Here is a 27,428-nt window from a genome sequence, read left to right as displayed (position 1 = left end):
ATTTAGACTTTAATTTAAAGTGCACAGTTAAAATAGGTTATTGTTGATTGGATTATCTTGGTTCTACATGCTATTCTTTTTGGTTCACATGAAAAGGACTGAAGTAATGCTAAAGAGGGTGGAACAAAGATTGAACATCTTTTTAGAGTTCAAAATATGAGTAAATTATTTTAGAAATAATGGAAATATTTTGTATTTATAGGAGAATCAAGTGCTTTTGTGAGGGCTATATTTCTGGGCACTAATTTAGGTATTTATTTGTGGGAAATGGAAAAGGATTTGTGTATGGGCTAAAGACAGAGATTTCCTACTTCAGGCTGGGGCAGTGATTAGCTTCCACCCTCTCCACACCCCTCCCATTCATCTCAGAAGAGTGAGCTTTTCTCCATTGATAAGGTAAGATTAGTGTCATACTCTGTATAAAACAGCAGCAAAATAACCTTTCTCTTATTCCACTCTTCCTGCCCTCCCAATTGGTTTCCCTTCTAAACTCTACTTTGACTTGAAAACTGGGAAGCATCCTTGACTTTTTCCCTTTATATCTAGTCAGTCATCAAACTTTGTGGCTTCTACTTCTTTGTCTTTTCTAGTCTTATATTTTAGCCTTACATTTTATAATAAGCAAGAGATGTTTGAGGTTTCTTCCAGCTTTAAAATACTATGGTGACCCTTAATATCTAAAATTAACTGTTGAAGTATAGTATTAAAACCTTTTTGAAGAAATATTAATAATGACTTTGAATAAAAACTACAGATTTTAGATCAGATTCCTCTTAAAAGTATCCTAAAATTTCAGAATAAAAACATTTAGGAATATGTGCTTAGTGTGAGTCTTAGTGTTAAAATTACATATGAAACATTGAATATTTATTAGTAGAGCTTAAATGTTTAATACTGAGCTTTACATCTAACTTTTTCTGAAGAAAAAACTAAGTTCTTACTGAATAAGAAGAGTAAATTTAGTGTCTTAATCAATCAGCATCCAGGTAGGTGGGACTAGACTTTTCAGCCACTGATGCTAAGATAACCTGATATGTTCAGTTCAGTTCAGTTCAGTTGCTCAGTTGTGTCCTACTCTTTGCAACCCGTGAACCGCAGCGCTCCAGGCCTCCCTGTCCAACACCAACTCCCGGAATTTACCCAAACCCATGTCCATTGAGTCCGTGATGCCGTCCAACCATCTCATCCTCTGTCGTCCCCTTCTCCTCCTGCCTTCAGTCTTTGCCAGCATCAGGGTCTTTTCAAATGAGTCACTTCTTCACGTTAGGTGGCCAAAGTATTGAAGTTTCACCTTCAACATCAGTCCTTCCAAAGAACACCCAGGACCGATTTCCTTTAGGATGGACTGGTTGGATCTCTTTGCAGTCCAAGGGACTCTCAAGAGTCTTCTCCAACACCACAGTTCAAAAGCATCAGTTCTTCTGTGCTCAGCTTTCTTTATAGTCCAACTCTCACATCCATACATGACTACTGGAAAAACCATAGCCTTGACTAGACAAATCTTTGTTGACAAAGTAATGTCTCTGCTTTTCAATATGCTGTCTAGGTTGGTCATAACTTTCTTTCCAAGGAGTAAGTGTCTTTTAATTTCACAGCTGCAATCACCATCTGCAGTGATTTTGGAGCCCCAAAAAAATAAAGTCAGCCACTATTTCCCCATCTATTTCCCATGAAGTGGTGGGACCAGATGCCATGATCTTAGTTTTCTGAATGTTGAGCTTGAGCCCAACTTTTTCACTCTCCTCTTTCACTTTCATCAAGAGGCTTTTTAGTTCTTCACTTTCTGACATAAGGGTGGTATCATCTGCATATCTTAGGTCATTGATATTTCTCCTGGCAGTCTTGATTCCAGCTTGTACTTCCTTCAGCCCAGCATTTCTCATGATGTACTCTGCATGTAAGTTAAAAAAGCAGGGTGACAATATACAGCCTTGACGTACTCCTTTTCCTATTTGGAACCAGTCTGTTGTTCCGTGTCCAGTTCTAACTGTTGCTTCCTGAGCACTATATAGGTGGTCTGGTATTCCCATCTCCTTCAGAATTTTCTACAATTTATTGTGATTCACACAGTCAAAGGCTTTGGCATAGTCAAGAAAGCAGGAATAGATGTTTTTCTGGAACTCTCTTGCTTTTTCGATGATCCAGCGGATGTTGGCAGTTTGATCTCTGATTCCTCTACCTTTCCTAAAACCAGCTTGAACATCTGGAAGTTCACGGTTCACGTATCACTGAAGCCTGGCTTGGAGAATTTTGAGCATTACTTTACTAGCGTGTGAAATGAGTGCAATTGTGTGGTAGTTTGAGCATTCTTTGTCATTGCCTTTCTTTGGGATTGGAATAAAAACTGACCTTTTCCAGTCCTGTGGCCACTGATGGGTTTTCCAAATTTGCTGACATATTGAGAGCAGCACTTTCACAGCATCATCTTTCAGGATTTGAAATAGCTCAACTGGAATTCCATCACCTCCACTAGCTTTGTTCATAGTGATGCTTCCTAAGGCCCACTTGACTTCACGTTCCAGGATGTCTGGCTCAAGGTGAGTATGAGTGATCACACCATCGGTGTGTACCCAGTGATAACAATTTTAATTCACAGTTTTTATTTCTGAAGACTTCTTACAAAAGATTTCAAAAGTTACTTTGAAAGATTTAATGTTTGTCATTTCTTTTGGGGGGATCCTAAATTATGAAATGAGACTCTCTAGGTTGGCCTTAATGCAAATATTAGAAAATTAAGAAAAAATTTTTTGTGGAAGGAGATGTCTGGGAGAGATTATAGGAAGCATAAAGAAAATTTCAAAATTAGGTTTTGACTTTTGAGGTAGGGGGTAAAGTTGAGTATATAAATCAAAACAGTGCCAGAATGACATAACTTTGACCTAATGATTTAAAAAGTGAAACATTATTAAAAATTGATTTTTTTTTTAATGTGGGAAGCATACTTACTTGAACACTTTTGTGAGCCTTTTTCTCCAACATAGCTATCAGGAACCACGCAAAATAGTATTTTTAATTCCTCAGGCTTTTTTCGTAAATTCATTGACTCAAATAGTCATGAAGCAACTCCTGTCTATATTCTGGATATTCTGCTGTCTTTGCCCTACTTTCAATATAAGTTTAGTTTCACAATGAAGATTTTTTTCTTTTAGCCTATTTGTAATGTTTGAGTTAATTTGTAATGTTGATAGTTTCTACTTTCTACAAAGCCAGCACCTGTTCTTATAGTTGTCTAAATTTTCTTAGGGGTTAATAATTTGTTTCCCTTTGAGCCCCAGCTGCAAGCACCCAGGGGTCTGACTGACTTTCTGAAAGGAGTAGGTATTTGAAGTTCTCTTGAAAGGGAATGGGATTTGATCAATAGTTCTAAGAATGGATAAGAATCTGCTAGGGAAAATTCAGGCAGAGAGAATGACATGATCAAAGGTATGAACATAAGGCACCTAAGCATATTCAACATTTGCGATGTGATGTGGCATGTTAAAAATGTACAATTTTGTTAGGAAATAGTGGGATGCAAGTGGGAAGTTAAAGGAAAAGATCATGGAATATCACAAATTTCAGGTCATTTAATAATCAGATCAGATCAGTCACTCAGTCGTGTCCGACTCTTTGCGACCCCATGAATCGCAGCACGCCAGGCCTCCCTGTCCATCACCAACTCCCGGAGTTCACCCAGATTCATGTGCATTGAGTCAGTGATGCCATCCAGCCATCTCATCCTCTGTCGTCCTCTTCTCCTCCTGCCCCCAATCCCTCCCAGCATCAGAGTCTTTTCCAATGAGTCAACTCTTCGCATGAGATGGCCAAAGTACTGGAGTTTCAGCTTTAGCATCATTCCTTCCAAAGAAATCCCAGGGTTGATCTCCTTCAGAATGGACTGGTTGGATCTCCTTGCAGTCCCAGGGACTCTCAAGAGTCTTCTCCAACACCACAGTTCAAAAGCATCAATTCTTTGGCGCTCAGCCTTCTTCACAGTCCAACTCTCACATCCATACATGATGCGGGAAAAACCATAGCCTTGACTAGATGAACCTTTGTTGGCAAAGTAATGTCTCTGCTTTTGAACATGCTATCTAGGTTGGTCATAACTTTCCTTCCAAGAAGTAAGTGTCTTTTAATTTCATGGCTGCAGTCACCATCTGCAGTGATTTTTGGAGCCCAGAAAAATAAAGTCTGACACTGTTTCCACTGTTTCCCCATCTATTTCCCATGAAGTGGTGGGACCAGATGCCATGATCTTCGTTTTCTGATTGTTGAGCTTTAAGCCAACTTTTTCACTCTCCACTTTCACTTTCATCAAGAGGCTTTTTAGTTCCTCTTCACTTTCTGCCATAAGGGTGGTGTCATTATTGAACATTTAAATAGGTCCAAGTTTGTTAGGCCCTTTATGAAATAGTCTCATTTAATTCTTACACACAGTCCTGTGTTGGCTTTTAACTAGGTTGAAAAGGCTGAAACAGCTAATAAGTTAGATTTGAATCCACATCTCTCTTAAAATATGCTGCCATGTTAGTCCTCTCTAGGTAAAGTTGCCTTGCAGTCACCTGTGGATTTTATACAAGAATTTTGCTACATCTTGAACTTCTTATAGTCTAGGTGACATATTGGCCTGAGGGAAGAACCCTGATTATTAAGATGTCTATCTTCGGAAGAACTTCAAATATACACTGCTACAGTGCTTCACGTATACACTGCTACAGGAACATGAACATGAACTGATGTCCCACAAAAGGAGACTGTTTTGGATAACAAAATATCCTCTTTGGTAGCCAAGGCTCTTAAAAAAACAAACGAAAAAAAAAAAAAAACAAGAAAGTCTGAGACAAGTGGTCAGACTGGTATGTTCAGGGATACCCTCATTTGTCTGTCCACAAATATTTGACAGTTTAGGTCTGGGCTGAAAAGGATCAGGTTTTAATAATGTGTCTAACTACCTTTCCTTGGAGAAGGAAATGGCAACCCACTCCAGTGTTCTTGCCTGGAGAATCCCAGGGACAGGTCTGCCGTCTCTAGGGTCGCACAGAGTCTGACACGACTGAAGCGAATTAAGAGCAGCAGCAGCAACTACCTCTTAGCTCCATGAATTTAGAGCTGACTTATGTGTATTTGTTTTGTTTTCTAACCCAGAAGTAGCATTGTTTGTATATTAAAGGGATGTCAAACTATTTTTATTATTGTTGTTGTAGTAGGTGAATATCTTCCATTGAATCACAGCAATTTTAGTAACTGGTAGCATGTGAGTTAAAGAATTTTACAGGTGAAAGGATCTTAGTAATTGTCCAGTGGAGTCTTCTCGAACAGATAGGGCAAACGAAGCATGGAAACAAGATGATGTGACTGAAGTTAGTTATTCATTTAATGCTGTTAGAACTAGAACTACAACTATTTTTATCAAATTGTACTACCTCCAGTGTTTATAAGAGGGTGTTATGTAGACTGTCACCCTAATGATAGAAGTCTCTTACTGTTTATGAGGATGGACTCCTAAAGCAATGGTTTTACCTGGGTGAGATGTAGGTTGCTATATGTCAGACTCTTCTGGGCATCTTTCACAAAGTGCATATATTGACTGCTCTTTGAAAAACACTTGGCTAGAGTATCATATCAAAAGCATCTTTAATCATTGAGCATATCTCTGTGGCTAGAAAAATGGAAAATATTACTGTATTTTGGAAGTAAGTATCTAGAAAACAGGTAGCTTAATAATCTAATGGTAGCTTTGTGGACAGATACCATAAAATTATCCTTTCCAGTGCTCACAAAAGACATTTGATTGGATTATCATATATGTTCTGAAAAACTAAGAAAAATGTTAGACTTGTGAGACCTTTGACTTTTCCACATGATTACTTTTATGGATATACAGGTTCTGAGATTTCATTGTAAACCAACAAATTAGCCTGCCAGAGTTTCATGGAAGCTGGTAAGAAGACGTGAGTATCAGTGTTTTTGCACAAGTTTGCTGAGGTCCACCTGCTATAGGTGACATGAAGTCGGCTGGATGACATCTGCACATGAAGTGGGGTGCATTATTGGAGAGGAGCCCTGAACTTAGGGAGCACAAATTTTGCTTTAGAGAAAGGCACTCTAAATTCCAAGGCTATTACAAAAAAAAAAAATCAAGTTTCAAAAGTGTGATCTCTGTTCACTTTTTTTTTGTTGTTGACTTTCTTTTTATTTGAAGAGATACTTTTATTGTTTGCATGTTACATCCCCTTGTAACTATAATAACCAGAAAGTTAACTCTATTAGTTTTGATGAAGGGTGTTCTGGTTAATTGGATTTTCTTTTAAAATATTCACATTCCTGATTCCTTTATCTCTCTATCTTGGAACAGTTTCCCTCTGTGTTGTGTTGTTTTATTTCAGCAAATACTTGTGTGCCTGTCGTGGACCAGATACTTGTATGCTAGCAGGGTATATAGAATAGAACATTGCACGTCCTGTATTCAGAATTGTTACATGCCACCTATTTCTGTTTTTATTTAATCCTCAAACCAGTCCTGCACCAGCTGAGGGAAGGAGACTTATAGGCTAAAGGTTTAGAATGGTTTCCCTGGGAGAATGAAAAACATTCAAAAAGTTTGGAAAAGACAGATAATAGGCAAAAGAGTATTTCAAGAAGAGTAGAGAGAGAGAAGGTAGAATTGTGAGTATTTCATGATACTGATAATCACCTTTTTTTTTTTTTCAGAGTTTCAAATTCAGACCTGTTGAGGTCTTTGCAAATTGTATTCTGTTAGGGAGTGAGGTTCTGCTTTTATGGATCTCAGTGGGTTGTGCTTGTCGCATATGAAACCTTTCATGCAGACTCTTCAAACCTCTTTTTTGGGAGGAGAGGATGGGAGAGGGGGAGAGATTTGACTATATATCTTATAGTGTTAGAATGCTGCAGTATTAAAGGTATCAGTTTTTGGATAAGATTGCTTATGAGTTTGCTGTTTAAAGGATAGTTTTCATTCCTGTATAGTTGTATATCAGTTACAGAATTTTCAAAATAGATATATTCAGTTAGATCTCTATATTTGTTGACCAGAATTGTGGTTTGTTTTTCATTTGAAAGGCTTATCACTTGTTCCAGATACAATGTGGTTCATATTCTTAAGTTATCCATGACATTAGAAATTAAATAAAGTTTCCCTATGCCATTTATTTTTAATTAGGCTGGTAAAGAGCCTGTTGGACTACAGTCCATGGGTTGCAGAGAGTTGGACATGACTTAGTGACTAAGCAACAGTAAACGTGTTGCTAACTTTTTTAAAACTTCTAGCTGTTAGAGGTTTTCAGTAGCTATTGGTTTCTTCCAACTAATGCTTTTAATGTAGTACTAAGATTTTTAGCATATTAAAAAGTGATTCAGTTAACAGTTTAGCTGACCCTAGTTTTTCTAAGTGTATTTTGTTAAAGAGAATTCTGTTATTACAGGTTAATTTCATCATAAAACCTTTCTCAGAAAGGTGTACTCTCAATTAGAGGGTCATCGTGAGGATTAAATGAAGCTGTGTATAAATTACCTTATGTAATATAAAAAGTTCCCAAATGATAGATAGTTACTATTACTCTTGCCATGTTATTGTTTTTTAAAAGTTTGCATTGCATGTGTTTGGATTTAAGTGGCAAATGTGATAAAAAGTTGAGAGATTGGACTTCCCAGATGGCACTGGTGGTAAAGAACCTGTGGAGACATGAGAGATGTGAGTTACAACCCTGGGTCAGGAAGATCCCCTGGAGGAGGGCATGGCAACCCACTCCAGTATTCTTGCCTGGAGAATCCCCATGGACAGAGGAGCCTGGCGGGCTTCAGTCCATGGGGTGGCAAAGAGTTGGACGCGACTGAAGCAACTGCGCATGCATGCATACTGTATAATACAGTACATTAGCCACATATGGAAATTTAAATTTAATGTGAAATTGTTTTTGCTCTGACTAACCACATTTCAAGTGCTTGATAGCTGCGTGTGGCTAGTAGCCAATATTGATGGTGTAGAACATTTTCATTGTTGCAGAGAGTTGTATTGAACGGTGCTCTTCTAATAGTGGTTTTCAGTATTTTTTTTTCTGCCAGTTAGTTGAACCCTTTGTTCATGAGATTTTAAACAGAATCCCATATAAAAAAGGTAGTAAGATGCAGAGATGCTCTTCAGAAAATTTAAGAATCACTCCACTATTTCACTTAACCTCTCCTTGGTCCTCACAACACAGGTTACATGGTTGGAAAGTGGTTGTTTATTTATTTTTTAATCCAACTAATAAATATGTCAAGAATTATATAAATAGAATAATCTGTATAAGTAGAATATGCACTAGAGAAGTAATTGATTCAGATAAGATGCTGAAACCACTGGGTGAAAGATTGTTAGGATAGGATCTGGAGAGATTTTACTGGTTACCCAGCCAAATGATCAAACTTAACATTGTAGCATGATCTGATGTTATATGCATCTTGATGTGATACATCAAGAAGAATAAAACTTACTCGTGTGAAATTTCTGCCTGTTTTTTAAAAATGATAATTTAATGAAGAAAAAAAAATCAGGGGAATCCAAGTAGGGGATCTTCTACAGAACAATTGGTAAAAATATTGGTAAAAATATTCTTGAAAAATATTGGTAACATGAAAGATTAAATAAACAGGGCAATTAAAGGAGACTAAAGAGGCACTGCAGTTTAACTGTGTTGTGTGCTGAGTCCATTTTATATTGGATTGGAAGATAAAACATAAAGGACAAATTTGGACTGATTGGACAAATTTGAGAATGGACGGTAATAATAATAATAGATTTTAATATTATAATGACTGTGGAAGAAAAAGCTCTTAGAAGAGTACATATTGACATATTTAGGGGTGAAATGTCATGAAATATGCAGCTAACTTGAAAATGATTCAGCAAAAAGAAAAATAGTGTGTATGTATAAAAAGAGAAAGCAAATGTGGTAGAATGTTAATAGTTGGTCAGTGTGGAATACTCAACCTTTTTGTATTGGTCAGAGAGTTTTTTCACTACCACCCCTAACCCGTGAACTAATTTTGCCCTTTTGGCGTCATATTTCCCCCACTGATACTGAATGATCTCGATGAAGGCTGTCAGGGTGCTCATCATCATATTTTCTTAAACCTTTTTTTTTTTAGGTTTGAATTTTTTTAGAATATAAAGTTGGAGTAAAAAAGGTTGCTTCTTATTTTGTCTGTTTAGCCGACAATTCCAGGAAATTCCCCTCCATTTTTTCTGCTATGTGATAGCAATGGAATGGATTTGTGAAGTTTCAGTAGTCCTTTCAATGGAAAGTGGTGTTGAACTGAACCTCAGATGAGGAGTTGAAAGTTGATTCAAGCAGTGAGTAGGAAGACAGGCATTTCAGGCAAAGAAACAATATACATAAAAGTATTTTAGTTTATATGTTACATATATGTTTATATCTAGCTTATATGTTTTGGTGTTGTTTCATCAGAATTTATTCACAGTAGATTATTCAGATTTGTTCTTTCCTTTTAGGGCAAATTGCAGTGCATGTAAGAAGTATTTGTACATCAGTTCTCTTAATAGCACTTTCCAGTGACTTCAGATGCTCGGAGTCTCAACAGGTAGGCAGCTGCAGGTAGAATCAATTAGGGGTTGCCTGTTTCAGTCTTTTTAACGTTTTGTTGACCACCTAGATTCAGATATGTTATGCTTTGTAGCAAATAATATTTGGATAAGGTTCTGCATTGGGATTTTAAGATAAAAATACATTTATTTCAAAATAATGTCTCCATGAATACTTGGTCAATAGGCTCGCTAAATTGGTTAGTTATACATTATTAAACTAATTATAAATATCTTATACACTTTAAGTAAACAGTATGTATTTAATCCCCCTTCTCTAGGAAATTGATGATAAATTCACTAGTAGGATTGGCTGTGTCAAAGACCTAGTCTGTTTTTTTCTGCTGCTGCTTATGTATGTTGAAAGGCATTTTCAGGCTTCTCCCATGGATATCTTAATGGAAAATAAAATAGATGAAAAAGGAATACAGTTTTAGGAACAGGGTACAATATAAATTAGAAAGTCAAGACTATAGTAACAGAACATGTTAGAATTCTTGAACATTTGCTAAAGCTGAGCTGGAAAGAATTTTTTTTGAGTTATAATTTACTTATAGTAAAATGTGTAAATCTTAAATGTACAGCTTGAGGATTTGGGGCTGGGAATTTGATTCTGAAAATTTCCTTCTATCTGAAGCCAAAAATAAAAAGCAGTAGTTCCTAGGAGGGGGGAGAATTTTTCCTTGTGCATATTTCTGAAAGAAACTTCTTGCATGGAATCTTATAAAGGGAGTATTGAGTGATATGGTGGGTTTTACAAAGCTCTTGTCTTACATCATCCTTAGTGAAAGCTAATGTCATTATTCTTAGGTGTAATTTTTATTGGGGGTGAAGGTTTGGGACTTAATAAGTAATCCTTATTCAAAAATAAAATTTAGAGCATATCAAGAAATGGTTGATATCTCTCTCTCTCTTCTGTATGTTTGTATATATACATACATGCACACACGTTCTCATATATGTATGTATAAAGGTTTGTGTAATATTTATTATATATACATATATATATATATAATTTCACTAAATCTCTTTGTTGATAAGAATTGGGCAAGGAAAGAGCTTGAGTACAATTATTTTGGGTTATCAACTAGGAGTGAATTTATTGCTTTAAGAAATAAATACATAAGTAGATAATTTCCTTTTCTGGAAATTCAAAATTTTAAAATTCCCCTTTTGAATCCAAAGTTGTCCCACATTCAGAGGAAAGTAGGCTATTAGAGAATCTGCAGGTAAAGCCAGGATTGTTCTGAGAGAACAGTTCTTTGTCTGATTTAGTGTCCTCAAAGTTCTTTAAAACATAGATGGCCTAGATATTTCTGGCTGAAAGATAGTTTCAAACAAATATTCCCAGTTTGTCATCATGGCTGTAGAAAAATGTTAGTAATGCTCCCATAAAAATCTGGTGTTGAGCACTGTGATCATACTGAAAGAGAATTGGTGGTAAAAGGAAATTTTTTTCCTTCAGATTATCTTCTTGTGATGCCTTTACTTCCAGTCAGTTTCTGTGATCCTACTTTTTGTTCTGCTGTCTTGAGTTATGATTGGGGGGAAAAAAAAAAAACTATCCTTTAGGTGGAAAGGATTGGTGTCCTTACAGAGTACCACAAAGATTTTCCTACTGGGAAAAATACCTTTTTTTTTTTTTTTTTGGGTGGTATTTTAGTCAAAAATTCTTAAAGAGATGGGAATACCAGACCACCTTATGTGCCTCCTGAGAAATCTGTATGCAGGTCAAGAAGCAACAGTTAGAACTGGACATGGAACAAGACTGATTCCAAATTGGGAAAGGAGTATGTAAAGGCTGTATATTGTCACCCTGCTTATTTAACTTATATGCAAAGTACATCATGAGAAATGCCCGGCTGGATGAAACACAAGCTGGAATCAAGATTGCTGGGAGAAATATCAATAACCTCAGATATGCAGATGACACCACCCTTATGGCAGAAAGTAAAGAAGAGCTAAAGAGCCTGTTGATGAAAGTGAAAGAGGAGAGTGAAAAAGTTGGCTTAAAGCCCAACATTCAGAAAACGAAGATCATGGCATCCAGTCCCATCACTTCATGGCAAATAGATGGGGAAACAGTGGAAACAGTGGCTGACTTTATATTTTTGGGCTCCAAAATCACTGCAGATGGTGATTGCAGCCATGAAATTAAAAGACGCTTGCTCCTTGGAAGAAAAGCTGTGACCAACCTAGACAGAGTATTAAAAAGCAGAGACATTATTTTGCTGACAAAGGTCTGTCTAGTCAAAGCTGTGGTTTTTTCCACTAGTCATGTATCGATGTGAGATTTGGACTATAAAGAAAGCTGAGCTCCAAAGAATTGATGCTTTTGAACTGTGGTGTTGGAGAAGACTCTTGAGAGTCCCTTGGACTGCAAGGAGATCCAACCGGTCCATCCTAAAGGAAATCAGTCAGAAATATTCCTAAATATTCCTAAAGGAAATATTCATTGGAAGGACTGATGCTGAATCTGAAAGTCTAATACTTTGGCCAGTTTATGCGAAGAACTGACTCCTTGCAAAAGACCCTGATGCTAGTCAAGATTGAAGGCTGGAGGAGAAGGGGACAACAGAGGATGAAATGGTTGGATGGCATCACTGATTCGATGGACATGAGTTTGAGCAGACCCTGGGAGTTGGTGATGGACAGGGAAGCCCTGGTGTGCTGCACTCCTTGGGGTCGCAAAGAGTTGGACACGACTGAGCAGCTGAACTGAACTGTAGTACTCACCTCCCTTGTAAATTATCCTGTGTTTAGAGTGGTTTACACTGCTGCATGGTTTTTTCTTTTTATGCTTTAAGTAACATTTTCTTGTTAGTTGAGACTTCCCGGATGGCTCAGTTGGTAAAGAATCCTCCTACAATACAGGAGACCCTGGTTCGAATATTGGATCTGGAAAATCCCCTGGAGAAGGGATAGGCTACACATTCCAGTATTCTTGGGCTTCCCTTGTGGCTCAGCTGGTAAAGAATATGCCTGCAATGTGGGAGACCTGGGTTCATTCCCTGGGTTGGGAGAAGGGAAAGACTTACCCACTCCAGTGTTTGGCCTGGAGAAATCCATGGACTATATATAGTCCTTGCTGCTAAGCTGCTAAGTCGCTTCAGTTGTGTCCGACTCTGTGCAACCCCATAGACGGCAGCCAACCAGGCTCCCCCGTCCCCGGGATTCTCCAGGCAAGAACACTGGAGTGGGTTACCATTTCCTTCTCCAATGCATGAAAGTGAAGAGTGAAAGTGAAGTCACTCAGTCGTGTCTGACTCTTCGCCACCCCATGGACTTCAGCCTACCAGGCTCCTCCACCCATGGGATTTTCCAGGCAAGAGTACTGGAGTGGGGTGCCATTGCCTTCTCTGATATAGTCCTTGGAGTCACTCATATATCTTCACTAATTGAATTTGAGGAATTATTGAATGTATTCAGAAAGTGTAGAATAGAACTTCTCATCCTTGAATCTTTGGACAGTAAAAATGAATTATATTTAACTTTGAAATCATTTATGATATTGTCATTTGAAATTACAGATGAATAATGCTGTGAAAAGATCTACCACATTTTGTTTTGTTATGAAAGGGAAGATATTAACCTAAATTAACAAGAGTTGTAGGTTACAAGTTGTATGTACAAAGTGAATCTTTAGGTGATAAACAAATTATGAACATTTATAGTTCAAGTTTTTGAATAAATTTTGTCATCTTAAAAATCAGTGACAAATTGTGAAAGAAAAAGATTCCTGACTTTTATTCAAATGCTTTCCTTGGATTAGATTAATTTGAAAACCATATAAGGGTAAGTAGTTAATTGGCCCATTTTACAGAGAAGAAAGCATATATCATTGCTTCTGCTGCTGCTAAGTCACTTCAGTTGTGTCCAACTCTGTGTGACCCAAGAGACGGCACCCCACCATGCTCTGCCATCCCTGTAATTCTCCAGGGAAGAATACTGGAGTGGTTTGCCATTTCCTTCTCCAGTGCAGAAAAGTGAAAAGTGAGAGTGAAGTTGCTCAGTCGTGTCCGACTCTTAGCAACCCCAGAGACTGCAGCCTACCAGGCTCCTCCATCCATGGGATTTTCCAGGCAAGAGTACTGGAGTGGGTTGCCATTGCCTTCTCTGCATATGTCATTAGGAATTTGTAAATTATAAGAAAAGTTCACCACTATAAACCTATTAGAATTATTAAAATTCAAAACAGTGACAGTAGGACTTTGCTGGTGGTACAGTGGATAAGAATCCATCTGCCAATTCAGGGGACATGGGTTTGATCCCTGGTCTGGAAAGATTCCACATGCCATGAAGCGACTAAGCCCATGCACCACCACTACTGAGCCCATGCTGTAGAACCTGCAAGCTCCTACTGCTGAAGCCAGTGCACCTGGAGCCTGTGCTCTGCAACAGGAGAAGCCACTGCGGTGAGAAGCCCTCACACTGTAAGGAAAAGGAAACCCCACTTGCTGCAACTAAGGAAAGCCTGTGTACAGCAACAAAGACTCAGTGCAGCCAAAAATACAAAAGAAAAAGAAAACCACTGACAACAGCCAATGTTGGTGAGGATATGGAGCAACAGGAACTCTCATTTATTGCTAGTGAGAATGCAAAATGGTACAGACATTTTGAAGGGCACTTTGGTGCTTTCTTACAAAACTAAACATATGTACTCTTACCATATGATCTGGTAATCACACTCTTTGGTATTTAACCCAGATGTGTTGAAAACTTATGTCTACACAAAAACCAGCATATGATTGTTTATAACAACTTTATTAGTCAAAACTTAGAAGCAACCAAAATGTCCTTCAATAAGTGAAAGGAAAAACAAACTGTGGTACATCTACCTAATGGAATATTGCATAATATTCCATTATACAGAATAAAAAGAAATCAGCTATCAAGCCATGAGAAGACATGGAGAAACCTTATATTTAGCATAAAATTTTGGTTAATTAAAAATAATCTCCCTGGACTGTACAAGCTACACAGTGAACCGTGGGTAAATCCAACAGTGTGAAAAGTAGTGAAAGTGTTAGTTGCTCAATCGTATCCAACTCTTTGCGACCCCATGGATGGTAGCCTGCCAGGCTCCTCTGTTCATGGAATTCTCTAGGCAAGAATGCTGGATTGGGTAGCCATTTGCTTCTCCAGGGGATCTTCCTGATCCAGGGTTGGAACTCAGTTCTGCTTTGCAAGGAAATTCTTTACCATCTGAGCCGCCAGGGAGGCCCAAATCCAACAGTGTAAATCATTCTTAAAAATGTAATGTTGAATGTAAGAAAGCAAGGAAGAATTCTTAAAATATGGTGAAATTGTACTATGTTGTCTTAGGATGGGTTCATAGATGGTAAAACTAAAGAAAGCCAGGCAGTTATTATTAAAAATCAGGATACATTTTATCTCTAGAGAAGGGAGATATAAGGAGGAACACTTGAAAGGATTCTGTGGTACTATTTCCCACTTCGGTGGTGTATTACACAGCTGTTCATAACACTTTACATTATACATATGGTTTTTCTTGAGATATATATTTTTTATTGAAGTGAAATTTCCAATTATTCATTTTAAAGTATACAATTCAGTACTATTTAGTGTTTATAATGTGCAACCAACAGCTCTCTCTAAAAATCATTTTATCTCATAAAAACACCCCATAAAAACATATCCATTAAGTGATTACTCCTCATGCACCCCTTTTGCCCAAACCCCTTGTAACCTGCAGTCTGATTTTTGTCTCTGTGCATTTGCCTATTCTGAATATATCATAAAAAAAGAATCACAAAGTATGTGACCTTATCTGTCAGACTTCTTTCATTTATCAAGTTTTTGAGATTTATCAAAGTTGTGACATGTATCCATACTTCGTTCCTTTTTATAGCTGAGTAATATTCCCTTGTATATACATACCACAATTTGTTGATCCATTAATTCATTGAGGAGCATCTGGCTTTCTACTCAGATAATTTTATATTTAATAAATATATTAAGTTTATAACTCTGATATAGACATTTGAAACTTTTAGTTTTCCACACTATACTGTAGGTATGATATGCAGGACAATGAAAAAGTAAGGAAAGGAAAAAGATCTTATTGAGACCATATTACTGTATCATCAATATATAAAGATATAAAGATGAATTAAGCATAAACTTTGCTTCCAAGATGTTTAAGTGTAATTAAGCATGTAGCATTTTATTGTAGAATTACAAAAGCAGTAACCTAATAGTGCACATTTTAAAGAATTGAGGCTCAAAAAAGATCTTCATGACCCAGATAATCACGATGGTGTGATCTCTTACCTAGAGCCAGATATCCTGGACTGTGAAGTCAAGTGGGCCTTAGGAAAGCATCACTGTGAACAAAGCTAGTGGAGGTGATGGAATTCCAGTTGAGCTATTTCAAATCCTGAAAGATGATGCTGTGAAAGTGCTGCACTCAATATGCCAGCAAATTGGGAAAACTCATCAGTGGCCACAGGACTGGAAAAGGTCGGTTTTCATTCCAATCCCAAAGAAAGGCAATGACAAAGAATGCTCAAACTACCGCACAATTGCACTCATCTCCCACGCTAGTAAAGTAATGCTCAAAATTCTCCAAGCCAGGCTTCAGTGATACGTGAACCGTGAACTTCCATATGTTCAAGCTGGTTTTAGAAATGGCAGAGGAACCAGAGATCAAATTGCCAACATCCACTGGATCATTGAAAAAGCAAGAGAGTTTCAGAGAAACATCTATTTCTGCTTTATTGACTATGCCAAAGCCTTTGACTATGTGGATCACAATAAACTGTGGAAAATTCTGAAAGAGATGGGAATACCAGACCACCTGACCTGCCTCTTGAGAAACCTGTATGCAAGTCAGGAAGCAACACTTAGAACTGGACATGGAACAACAGACTGGTTCCAAATAGGAAAAGGAGTACGTCAAGGCTATATACTGTCACCCTGCTTATTTAACTTCTGTGCAGAGTACATCATGAGAAATGCTGGGCTGGAGGAAGCACAAGCTGGAATCCAGATTGCTGGGAGAAATATCAGTAACCTCAGATATGCAGATGACACCACCCTTATGGCAGAAAGTGAAGAGGAACTAAAAAGCCTCTTGATGAAAGAGGAGAGTGAAAAAGTTGGCTTAAAGCTCAACATTCAGAAAACTTAAGGTCATGGCATCTGGTCCCATCACTTCATGGCAAGTAGAACGGGAAACAGTAGAAACAGTGTCAGACTATATTTTTCTGGGCTCCAAAATCACTGCAGATGGTGATTGCAGCCATGAAATTAAAAGACGCTTACTCCTTGGAAAGAAAGTTATGGCCAACCTAGACACCATATTGAAAAAGCAGAGACGTTACTTTATCAACAAAGCTCCATCTAGTCAAGGCTATGGTTTTTCCAGTAGTCATGTATGGATGTGAGAGTTGGACTACAAAGAAAGCTGAGTGCCGAAGAATTGATGCTTTTGAACTGTGGTGTTAGAGAAGACTCTTGAGAGTCCCTTGGACTGCAGGGAGATCCAACCAGTCCATCCTAAAGGAGATCAATCCTAGGTGTTCATTGGAGGGACTGATGTTGATGGTGAAACTCCAATACTTTGGCCACCTGATGCGGAGAGCTGACTCATTTGAAAAGACCCTGATGCTGGGAAAGATTGAGGGTAGGAGGAGAAGGGGACGACAGAGGATGAGATGGTTGGATAGTATCACCGACTCAATGGACATGGGTTTGGGTAAACTCCGGGAGTTGGTGATGGACAGGGAGGCCTGGCGTGCTGCGGTTCATGGGGTCGCAAAGAGTTGGACACGACTGCGCTACTCAACTGAACTGATGGAGTAATTTTAAGATAGAGATTGACTTAATACAGTTATAACATACAAAATTTGTACTCAGGTGATTGACATTAAGGTCACTTGGATACTGTGATCAGTTAGGCACTTGTGATTACAAGTGAATTAGAAGTGAAAATCTGTGATAATTCATTTCTTCTCTTCCAAGGTTATGATTCTTCTCTGTTCCTCAAACTGTAGAAAAGTGAGGTGGTTAGGAAAAAGGTGGTTTTGTTGTGTTTATTTTGTTGTGTTTATTTAAAAAGTAGTGCCTAAGTTTTTACCTTAAAAATTTTTTCTGAAAAAATTTTAATACCTTTCTATGTATGGATGTGAGAGTTGGACTGTGAAGAAGGCTGAGCGCCAAAGAATTGATGCTTTGAACTGTGGTGTTGGAGAAGACGCTTGAGAGTCCCTTGGACTGCAAGGAGATCCAACCAGTCCATTCTGAAGGAGATCAGCCCTGGGATTTCTTTGGAAAGAATGATGCTAAAGCTGAAACTCCAGTACTTTGGCCACCTCATGCGAAGAGTTGACTCATTGGAAAAGACTCTGATGCTGGGAGGGATTGGGGGCAGGAGGAGAAGGGGACACCAGAGGATGAGATGGCTGGATGGCATCACTGACTTGATGGACGTGAGTCTGAGTGAACTCGAGGAGATGGTGAGGGACAGGGAGGCCTGGTGTGCTGCGATTCATGGGATTGCAAAGAGACAGACACGACTGAGCAACGGAACTGAACTGATATTTTTTTTTGCCAGGAAATGAGAAAAATTGTGTTTACTAAATCCTAAGACAAAGTATCTTTTAAAGTACTCTTCAGTAAATTTGTATTTTTTGTTTTTAGTAATGAAAAAGTAACCATTGATTCAGTGCCAGCCTGAGTGTATATATTGATATATATATACAAGCTATATAATGCTGCTATTGCTTATTCACTTCAGTCGTGTCTGACTCTGTGCTCCTCCGTCCCTGGGATTCTCCAGGCAGGAACACTGGAGTGGGTTGCCATTTCCTTCTCCAATGCACAAAAGTGAAAAGTGAAAGTGAAGTCACTCAGTCGTGTCCGACCCTCAGCGATTCCATGGACTGCAGCCCACCAGGCTCCTCCGTCCATGGGATTTTCCAGGGAGGAGTACTGGAGTGGGGTGCCATTGCCTTCTCTGATATTGAGTTCAGTATATTCATTTTTTATTGAAATATAAATGACATATAATATCATGTCAGTTTCAGTGTACGTCAGTGATTTGATATTTATATATAGTTTCAAAATGGTGACTCTGGTCAATCTAGTTACCACTTGTCATCATACAGAGTTGCTACAGTATTATTGACTGCATTCCTTATGGTGTACTCCATATTTCCATGATTTATTTGTTTATAACTGAAAGTTTATACTACTAATCCCCTTTACCTACTTCACCCCTTCCCCAACTCCCTATCCTGTAGTAAATAGCAGTTTACTTTCTGTACCTGTAAGCCTGTTTCAGTTTGATTTTGTTACTTATGTCACCTTCAATTTCTTATAATTTTCCAAATACAGCTCTTTCACCTTCTTTGGTTAAATTCGTTTCTCAGTATTTTGTTCTTTTTGATGCCATTGTATATATGATATTCTTCTTAATTTCTCTTTGTGGTATCTTGTTATTAGTGTATAGAAATGCAACAGGCTTCTGCATATTAACTTTGTATCCTGCAGCTTCGCTGAATTCATTTATTAGTTCTAATAGTTGTTTTGTTTGAGTTCTTAGTGTTTTCTATATATGTTGCATCATGTCATCTACAAAACATAAAACAGTTTTACTTTTTCATTTCCAATTTTCCTGCTTAATTGCTGTGGCTGAGACTTCTAGATTTATGCTGAATAAAAGTGACAGGAGTGGCCATCCTTGTTCTCAGTCTTAGAGGAAATGCTTTCAGCATTTCACCATTGAGCATGAAAGTAGCTGTGAGTGTGTCGTATTTGGTTTTTATTATGTTGAGGTTACTTTGTTGAGAATTTTTATCATGAATGGATGGTGAATTTTGTCAAAAGCTTTTTTGTACCTGTTGAGATGATAATATGAATTTTATTCTTTACCTTGTTAATGTGGTATATATTGCATTGAATGATTTGAGGGTGTTGAGCCATTCTCACATCCCTGAAACAAATCCCGCTGGATCATGGTATATGATTCTTTTACTGTATTGTTGAATTTGGTTTGCTAATATTATATTGAGAGTTTTTGCTTCTGTGTTTATCAGTGATATTGGCCTGTAATTTCCCTTTCTCATGGTGTCTTTGTCTGGTTTTGATATCAGGGTAATGCTGACCTTTGAAAATGAGGTTGGAAACATTCCTTCCTCTTCTATTTTTAGGGACTAATTTAAGAAGGATACATATTAACTCTTCTTTAGTGTTTGGTAGAGTTCACCTGTGGGCTGCCTGGTCCTGAACTTTTTTGTTGGGAATTTTTAAATTACTCATTACTCAGTTTCATTGCTGGTAATTGATTTATTCAGGTTATATATATATATATTTTTTTTTTTTTTTCTTTTTTAAATGATTCAGTCTTGGAAGATTGTCTGTTTCTATACATTTATCCATTTCTTTAGGTTGTCCAATTCATTGGGATATGACTGTGACTAGCAGTCTCTTACGAGTTTTTGTATTTCTGTGGTATCAGTTGTAACTTCTCCTCTTTCACTTATGATTTTATTTATTTGGATCCTTCTTTTCTCACCCGGGGAGCTGGGGCGTGTTGCATCCAACACTGGAGCTCTACAGTTTTCATTGATGTGGTGAGATAGTGCTACATCACTACAGGGAGTATTTCCACACACCCCCTCCACCCCCCAACCTCTCCAGCTGAAGCTTTTCGATTTGAAAAACTACTCTCCTTCTCATACAGTCTTGGCACCTTTTAAAACTGCTATTTCACTGCGTTTCAGGGCATGAGAGCCTTTTAAGGGGAGAGTTTCAGTTTCCTATAGCACTTTCGGACCTTGGATGTCAGCATCTGGTTTTCTAAGCCAGACATTTTAGAAGTTTGTCTATCTGGTATAGATCCCAGCAATTGGGGTGCCTGATGTGGTGTGCCAACCCTTCACCTCTCTGGGGGAAGTGCCCACCTAATGAGATCCCTTATTGCTGTGTGTAGCCACAGATGAAAGGGTTTTGGCAAGAGTGTTTCTGTGCTGCTCTTACCCATCTTGATGTGGTCCTCTCTATCCTTTCTTGTAGCATAGGTGTTCATCTAGTTCTCAATTTCTTTTCATAGAGTATCAATCCATATGTATGTGCTCAGTCACTTCAGTCGTGTCTGACTCTTTGCGACCCTGTAGACTGTAGCCTGCCAGGCTCCTCTGTCCATGGGGATTCTCCAAGTAAGAATAGTGAAGTGAGTTGTCATGCACTCCTCCCCCAGATCATCCCGACCCAGGGATCGAACCCACGTCTCTTATGTCTCTTGCTTTGGCAGGCAGGCTCTTTACCACTAGAGCCACTTGGTTATGTGTGTAGGACGAAGTAAGTTCAGGCTCTTCCCACGTCACCATCTTGAACCCCCAGTCTGTTGCTTTTATTGTTACATGGTTAGTAGGAGAGATATGAATAGTAATATCTTAATATATAGAGGATGAGAAACTCTACCGTGTGCTTAAAGCTGCTTTTTTTAGTAGTCATGATGGATTTATACTGTTACTTTCACACTAGAACCCCTTTGGAATGCCATATATTTGTAGTATTACTGATAGTGTTTGTAAAGTACTAAATGAACTAAATAGCTAAGGTTCTGTGAGTCTGGGTCATATTTTAATAGATTCCCTTAATCTCAGTCTCATTGCAAAAAGAATTGTATGCATTCTTCAGTGATACAGTAAGATAATGTAAAAAGGAAATTTGGGTAACTGGAGCATAAAGAATATAAGTAGTTATAAGGATGAAATGAATATTCAAAAATGTATGCCATGACATGCAACCTTAAAAGACTCAGAAAAAAGACTTAAAAGCCCCGAGTTTCCTAATGGCCAATGAAAAGAGGGATTAATGTTTAAAAGAGAAGTGGTGGTTTTCTTTTTTGCCAAAAAATACTTAAGGGTCTTAAATAGTTGAGATAAGTGCCTAAATTATTACAGCTACTTGTTCTGTAGAAGAGGATTATGAAATCATGCATTGCTAAAGGCCATAAGTTTTGTAGTTTCAGGTTTTTAAAAATTGGAGTATAGTTGCTTTATACTGTTGTGTCAGTTTCTGCTGTAGAGCAAAGTGAATAAATCATATGTATACATATCTCCAGGCTTCCCTTCATCTGGTAAAGCATCTGCCTGCAATGCAGGAGACCCTGGTTTGATTCCTGGGTCGGGAAGATTGGAGAAGGGATAGGCTACCCACTCCAGTGTTCTTGGGCTTACCTGGTGGCTCAGGAGGTAAAGAATCCGCCTGCAATGTGGGAGACCTGGGTTTGATCCCTGGTTTGGGAAGATCCCCTGGAGGAGGGCATGGCCACCCACTCCAGTATTCTTACCTTGAGAATCCCCAAGGACAGAGGAGTCTGGTGGGCTGCAGTCTATGGGTTGCAAAGAGTTGAACAACCCTGTGTGACTAAGCGTAGCACAGCATTACATATATCCACGCTTCCCTTGGTTCTAGTGGTAAACAATCTACCTGCTAATGCAGGAGACCAGAGATGCGGATTTGAGCCCTGAGAGGGCATGGTAACTTACTCCACTATTCTTTGCCTGGAGAGTCTTATGCACAGAGGAGCCTGATGGGCTACCGTCCATAGGGTCACAAAGAGTCAGACATGAAGCTACTGAGCACGCACATACATATATCCCCTCTTTTTTGGATTTCCTTCCCATTTAGGTCACCACAGAGCTTTGAAGAGTTCTCTGTGCTATACAGTAAGTTCTTATTAGCTATTTGTCTTATACACAATGGTGTATATATGTCAATCCAATCTCCCAGTTCATCCCACTGTGCCCTTCCACTTAGTATCCATAAGTTTGTTCTCTATGTCTGTGTCTCTATGTCCGCTTTGCAAATAAGATCATCTATTAGTATATGTAGTTTCAATTTTAAAATGAAGATATATTTTTTATTGTGGGTCACTCTGACATCTCATATTGGTTCTTTATGTTATGCTGTCCAATATTGTTTTTAAGCTACTTGTTTTATGCTAAACCTATTGTATTTTTGTGAATACCGAAACCACCTCTCATGATTCACACTGTTTTTCAGTTCAGTTAGGGTTGTTATTGTTGAAGATGGAGACTTCAAGAGACTGTTCTAACTTGTGCCTTCTTATTTTGGAGAATTTCCTTCTGCTTGCCAATGACTCTAATCTTAGCCTCTTTATCCATTGTGTGGTCTGTGCTAGGTACTTTAACATTTTCAGGCTTTTTCTTGTTCTTTCAGCTCACTCTGTTTGCTGGCTTATCTCTGCTTGGCTCCTTACTGCTCAGCAGTTCCCACTTGAGGCATGGCATTTCTCCCTGAACCTGTGAATCTCCCAGGGGTCTTTCCCTGAGAAAGGCGCCTTAGTACCTAGTTTAACATCTGTGGCTTTCCAAAATAGCTCCGTACTGCCCTCTTCTGGCTGTGGCTTTTGTTTGTCATTGAGCGTGTTTTAGTTTTTAATCCTTAGAATTTTAGCAATATTTTGGATAGATTAGTGGTTCTCAAGATTAGTTGCACATTAGAATCACTTTGGGAAGTTTTTAGAAAAAAGTACCAGTTCCTGGGCTTCACTTGTGAAGATTTTGGTTTAATTGATTTTGAGGGTGTGTTTGGCAGGGCTGGGTGTTGGTGTTTCTGGATTTTGTTTCTAATTCTTTAAATCAATCATTTTTGGCACCAGGGACTGATTTTGTGGAAGACAGTTTTTCCACAGACTGAGATGGGGTTTTGGGATGGTGTGGATGGTTTCAAGATGATTCAAGTGCATACATTTATTTTACTACCACTGATGTGACAGGAGGCGGAGCTCAGGTGGTAATGTGAGCAATAGGCAGTGGCTGTAAATACAGATGAAACACCTCCTGCTGTGCAGCCCAGTTCCTAAGAAGCCACAGACTTGTACCAATCTGTGACCCGGAAGTTGTGAACCCTTGCTTCCGATGATTAAAATCTCTGGCTAGGGATTAAAATCTAACCACTGGAATAGATGCCCCTTGGAATCCTGTACAACTTGAACTACTTAGATATAGTCCTTATGTTTTTAGGTATCATAGTGGTTTAAGGAATTTAAATTGAGGAATGTAGGACTTCAGAAGAGGCATGGTTTAGATAAGGATATGATGTGGATAAGACTTTATAAAATATAAGATCTGTATAATATCTCCTAATACTAGAAGAAGTTTTGGAGTGTACTCTCTTCTATCATTTTCCTGCTTTAAGATTCATATCTCAATTTTCACTTCCTTTTTTCTGTCTCAGGGGTTCAGCCTGAGGCTTCTGTCTAGATTTGGCCATTGGAAGATTCATACTAATAAGTGTGGGGGGAACCCTTGTACTTCTTAGTTGGGTTAGAAACCTGATGGGAAATATGTATTTATCACGACTTCTTAAATGAAACTTGTTGTTAAATACCAGTTGTAATTAGCATCTTATTAATAATGTCTTCTCCAGTAATTACACTGTTAAGAATACTTTTGGTATCTCTTTTGTTTCACATTTCAGCCCATGGTATAAATTTCTGTTATCTGTTAAATCTCTATTACTAAACTTAAATTTGGGTTATTTTTAAAAATAATAGAATGTATTTAATTTTTTAGGGATTTAGGATTAGCACTCTAGTGTAAAAGGGAGTTATTTGAATAAGAACCTCTTTTTTTTTCCAGAGGAAGATTATAGTAAAATTTATTGGTTTATTTGTTAAAGCATATACTGAGAATTTATCTAATTGATTCTTTTGATTTTTTTTTTTTAAACCATTAGGGTTCTTGAAAATCCAATACTAGAGCTAACATTTTAGTGTTAGCTAACACTTGTGACATTTGCTAAGTTTATTAATATGATTATAGTTCTTAATTTAATCCTCAAATAAGTTTTAGGATCTTCAGGTTTTTTTTAAGTGGCATATTAACTAGCTCTTCAATATGTGACCATTTTACTGTGTTTCTTTTGCTGTGGGATTCATTTATTCAGATGTAACCTTTGCATGATACCCAAAGCAAATATATGCATTTGGTAGCAGAGTTTGTGAAGTCCTGGCAAAACAGTGGATTTAAATGGTTTTGGCTTAGGTCATCTTCAGCTTACCTGTTTCTTTTGTCTTTGAAACACATGTGGTTTCTCTGACTGTTTCTGTGGGTTGTTTAAATGTCTTTGATGTCTTAGGTTTGTTTGTTTTTTTTTTTTTAAAAAAAGCAAAACTCAAACATTATGCTGCTATATTTTAAGATTTAAGAAATCATATATTTGGAAATTTAGTTTCAACGGTGTTAAAAATAAGTGTAAACTAATTTTAATCTCTTTATTGCATAGAGGCATGAATATGAAATCATTAGTACCATTCAGCTGAATAGTGTAGAAAAATGGGTTTTTTGATGAAGAAATTGAATAAAGATATTATCATCAAATTTCTCTTTGTATCAGTTTCACATAAGTAAGTATATTCCAAATATATGATTTTTTGAATATGTGTATCCTTTAGGTAGGAATGTCTATTTTTCATGGTCGCTGACAGGAAATGCTAAACAATTCAGGTAAGTTATCTCCTCCTCCAGACCCTCATTATTTAAAGTTCTGGTTCTTAACCTTGGTTCCACCTAGGATTACCTGAGAAATTGACAAAAATATTATCCCTAAGCCCCATTCTCAAGAGATTCTGATTTAACTGGACTAGGCTAAGGATGACTTTTAAACTAGAATTCTGGGGTTGGAAACTGGGCGTTGGTATTTTTAAGAGCTTTCCAGGGGCTTTGTTGTAAAGAGTCTGCCTGCCAATGCAGGAGACAAGGGTTCAGTCCCTGGTCTGGGAAGATTCCCACATTCCGCTTAGCAGCTGGGCCTGTGTGCTGCAGCTGTTGAGCCTGCGCTCTAGAGCCTGGGAACCGCAGCTACTGAGCCCGTGCGTCCTAGGGCTGCTGATGCTCCACAACAGGAGAAGCCACCACATGAGCAGCGCATTGCAACTAGAGAGTGGTCCTTGTTTGCTGCAACTAGAGAAGAGCCCACGCACCAAGGAAGACCCAGCACAGCCAAAAGCTTTCTAGATGATTTTTAATATTCAGCCAAGATTAAGAACTATTGACTTAACAGTTGTTAAGAAATTTGTTGATCATATTAGAGTTCTATGAAAGATCTCTGTATATTATTTTTCTTTGTTTTGAGTGAACATTTGGAATCGATGTTGCAGGCAAAGATTAAAAACAAAGCACAAGCTCTCCAGAGTATTGACTTTGTAGTCCAATCCAGTTAAGATAGTAACCTAATTTTTTTGCAGTTAGTCTCATGGCCTAGTGGGAGTTTTGGTCCTGGAATCACATGGGCTTAAATCTTGGTTCCTTCCCTTTCTAGACATTTGATTTAGGGTAAAATATTTTATCACTTCATCTCTAAAATGGTGAAAAAACTACCTCCATTATAGAGTTATGGATTAAATGAATTGACATATGTGAAGCACTTAAAACAGTGCCTGGAACTTAGTAAGCATTTGAAAATTATTAGCCATGGTGATTGTGATGGTATCGATGGTGATAATTATTAGTTTTTATTACAGTTTCAACTATTAATCATCCTCTATTTTTAGACATTATTTCTAAGTTTTAAAAATTATAAATAATGCTGATAACCATTTTCATAATTTTTTTATTTAATTGAATTATAGTTGATTTACAACGTTGTGCCAACCTGCTGTATAGCACAGTGACTCAGTTATACACATATATGCATTCTTTTTAAATATTCCTCTCCATTGTGGTTTATCACAGGATATTGAATATAGTTCCCTGTGCTGTACACTAAGACTTTGTTGTTTGCATCTACCAGACTCCCAGTCCATCCCCCTGTTGTCATCTTCCCCCTTGGCAACCACAAGTCTGTTCTTTATGTTCATGAGTCTCTCTCTGTTTTACAGATGGGTTCATTTGTGCCATATTTTAGACTCCACATATAAGTAATACCATATGATATTTGTCTTTCTCTCTCTTACTTCGTTTAGTATGATAATCTCTAGCATCCATGTTGCTGCAATTGGCATTTTTTTCTTTTTTATGACTGAGTAGTATTCGGACAGAGGAGTCTGGTGGGCTACAGTCTAAGGGATCACAAAGAGTTGGACACGACTGAATGACTAACAGTAAAAGTATTCTATTGTATATATGTACCACATCTTTATCCATTCATCTGTTGATGGACATTTAGGTTATTTCCACATTTTGGCTATTGTGAACAGTGCTGCTATGAACATAGGGATGCATGTATCTTTGTGAATTATAGTTTTGTCTGGATATATTCCCAGGAGTGGGGTTGCTGTATCATATGGTAATTCTATTTTTACTTTTCTGAGGAACCTCCATACTGTTTTCCATAGTGGCTGTACCGATTTATATTCCCACCAACAGTGTAAGAGGGTTCTCTTTTCTCCATGCCTTCTCCAACATTTGTTATGTGTAGACTTTTTAGCGATGGCCATTCTGACCAGTGTGAGATGGCACTACATTGTAGTTTTCATTTGTATTTCTCTAATAATTAGTGATGTTGAGCATCTTTCTTGTGCCTACTGGCCATCTGTATGTCTTCTATGGAGAAATGTCTATTAAGGTCTTCTGCCCATTTTTTAATTTGCTTTTTGTTGTTGTTGTTTAGTTGTGTGAGCTGTTTGTATATTTTGGAGATTAAGCCCTTGTCTGTTGCATCATTTGCAAATATTTTCTCCCATTCGCTATGTTATCTTCATTTTTTTATGGCTTTCTTCACTCTGCAAAATCTTGTAAGTTTGATTATGTCCCATTTATTTATTTTTGTATTTCTATTGCCTTGGGAAACTGACCTAAGAAAACATTGAGAAGATTTATATTAGAGAATGTTTCCCCTATGCTCT

The 27,428-nt window shown here is 37.8% G+C and overlaps 1 protein-coding gene across 3 annotated transcripts in view; it reads left to right on the top strand.

The window, feature by feature from the left end:
- The window catches only part of HS2ST1 (heparan sulfate 2-O-sulfotransferase 1), a 180,484-nt gene that overhangs the window by 23,681 nt on the left and 129,375 nt on the right, over positions 1-27,428 (top strand). The window contains exon 2 of one of the 3 annotated variants that reach the window (XM_006080493.3): positions 9,494-9,582. The exons of the other annotated variants lie outside the window; for them this stretch is intronic. Coding sequence (XP_006080555.1) covers positions 9,564-9,582 — 19 coding nt within the window. The 5' untranslated portion in view covers positions 9,494-9,563. The remainder of the gene's footprint in view (positions 1-9,493; positions 9,583-27,428) is intronic. 3 annotated transcript variants of the gene reach the window in all.

Source organism: Bubalus bubalis, chromosome 6, assembly GCF_019923935.1.
Source record: "Bubalus bubalis isolate 160015118507 breed Murrah chromosome 6, NDDB_SH_1, whole genome shotgun sequence".
Classification (NCBI taxonomy): domain Eukaryota; kingdom Metazoa; phylum Chordata; class Mammalia; order Artiodactyla; family Bovidae; genus Bubalus; species Bubalus bubalis.
This window is presented reverse-complemented; position numbering and strand designations above follow the sequence as displayed.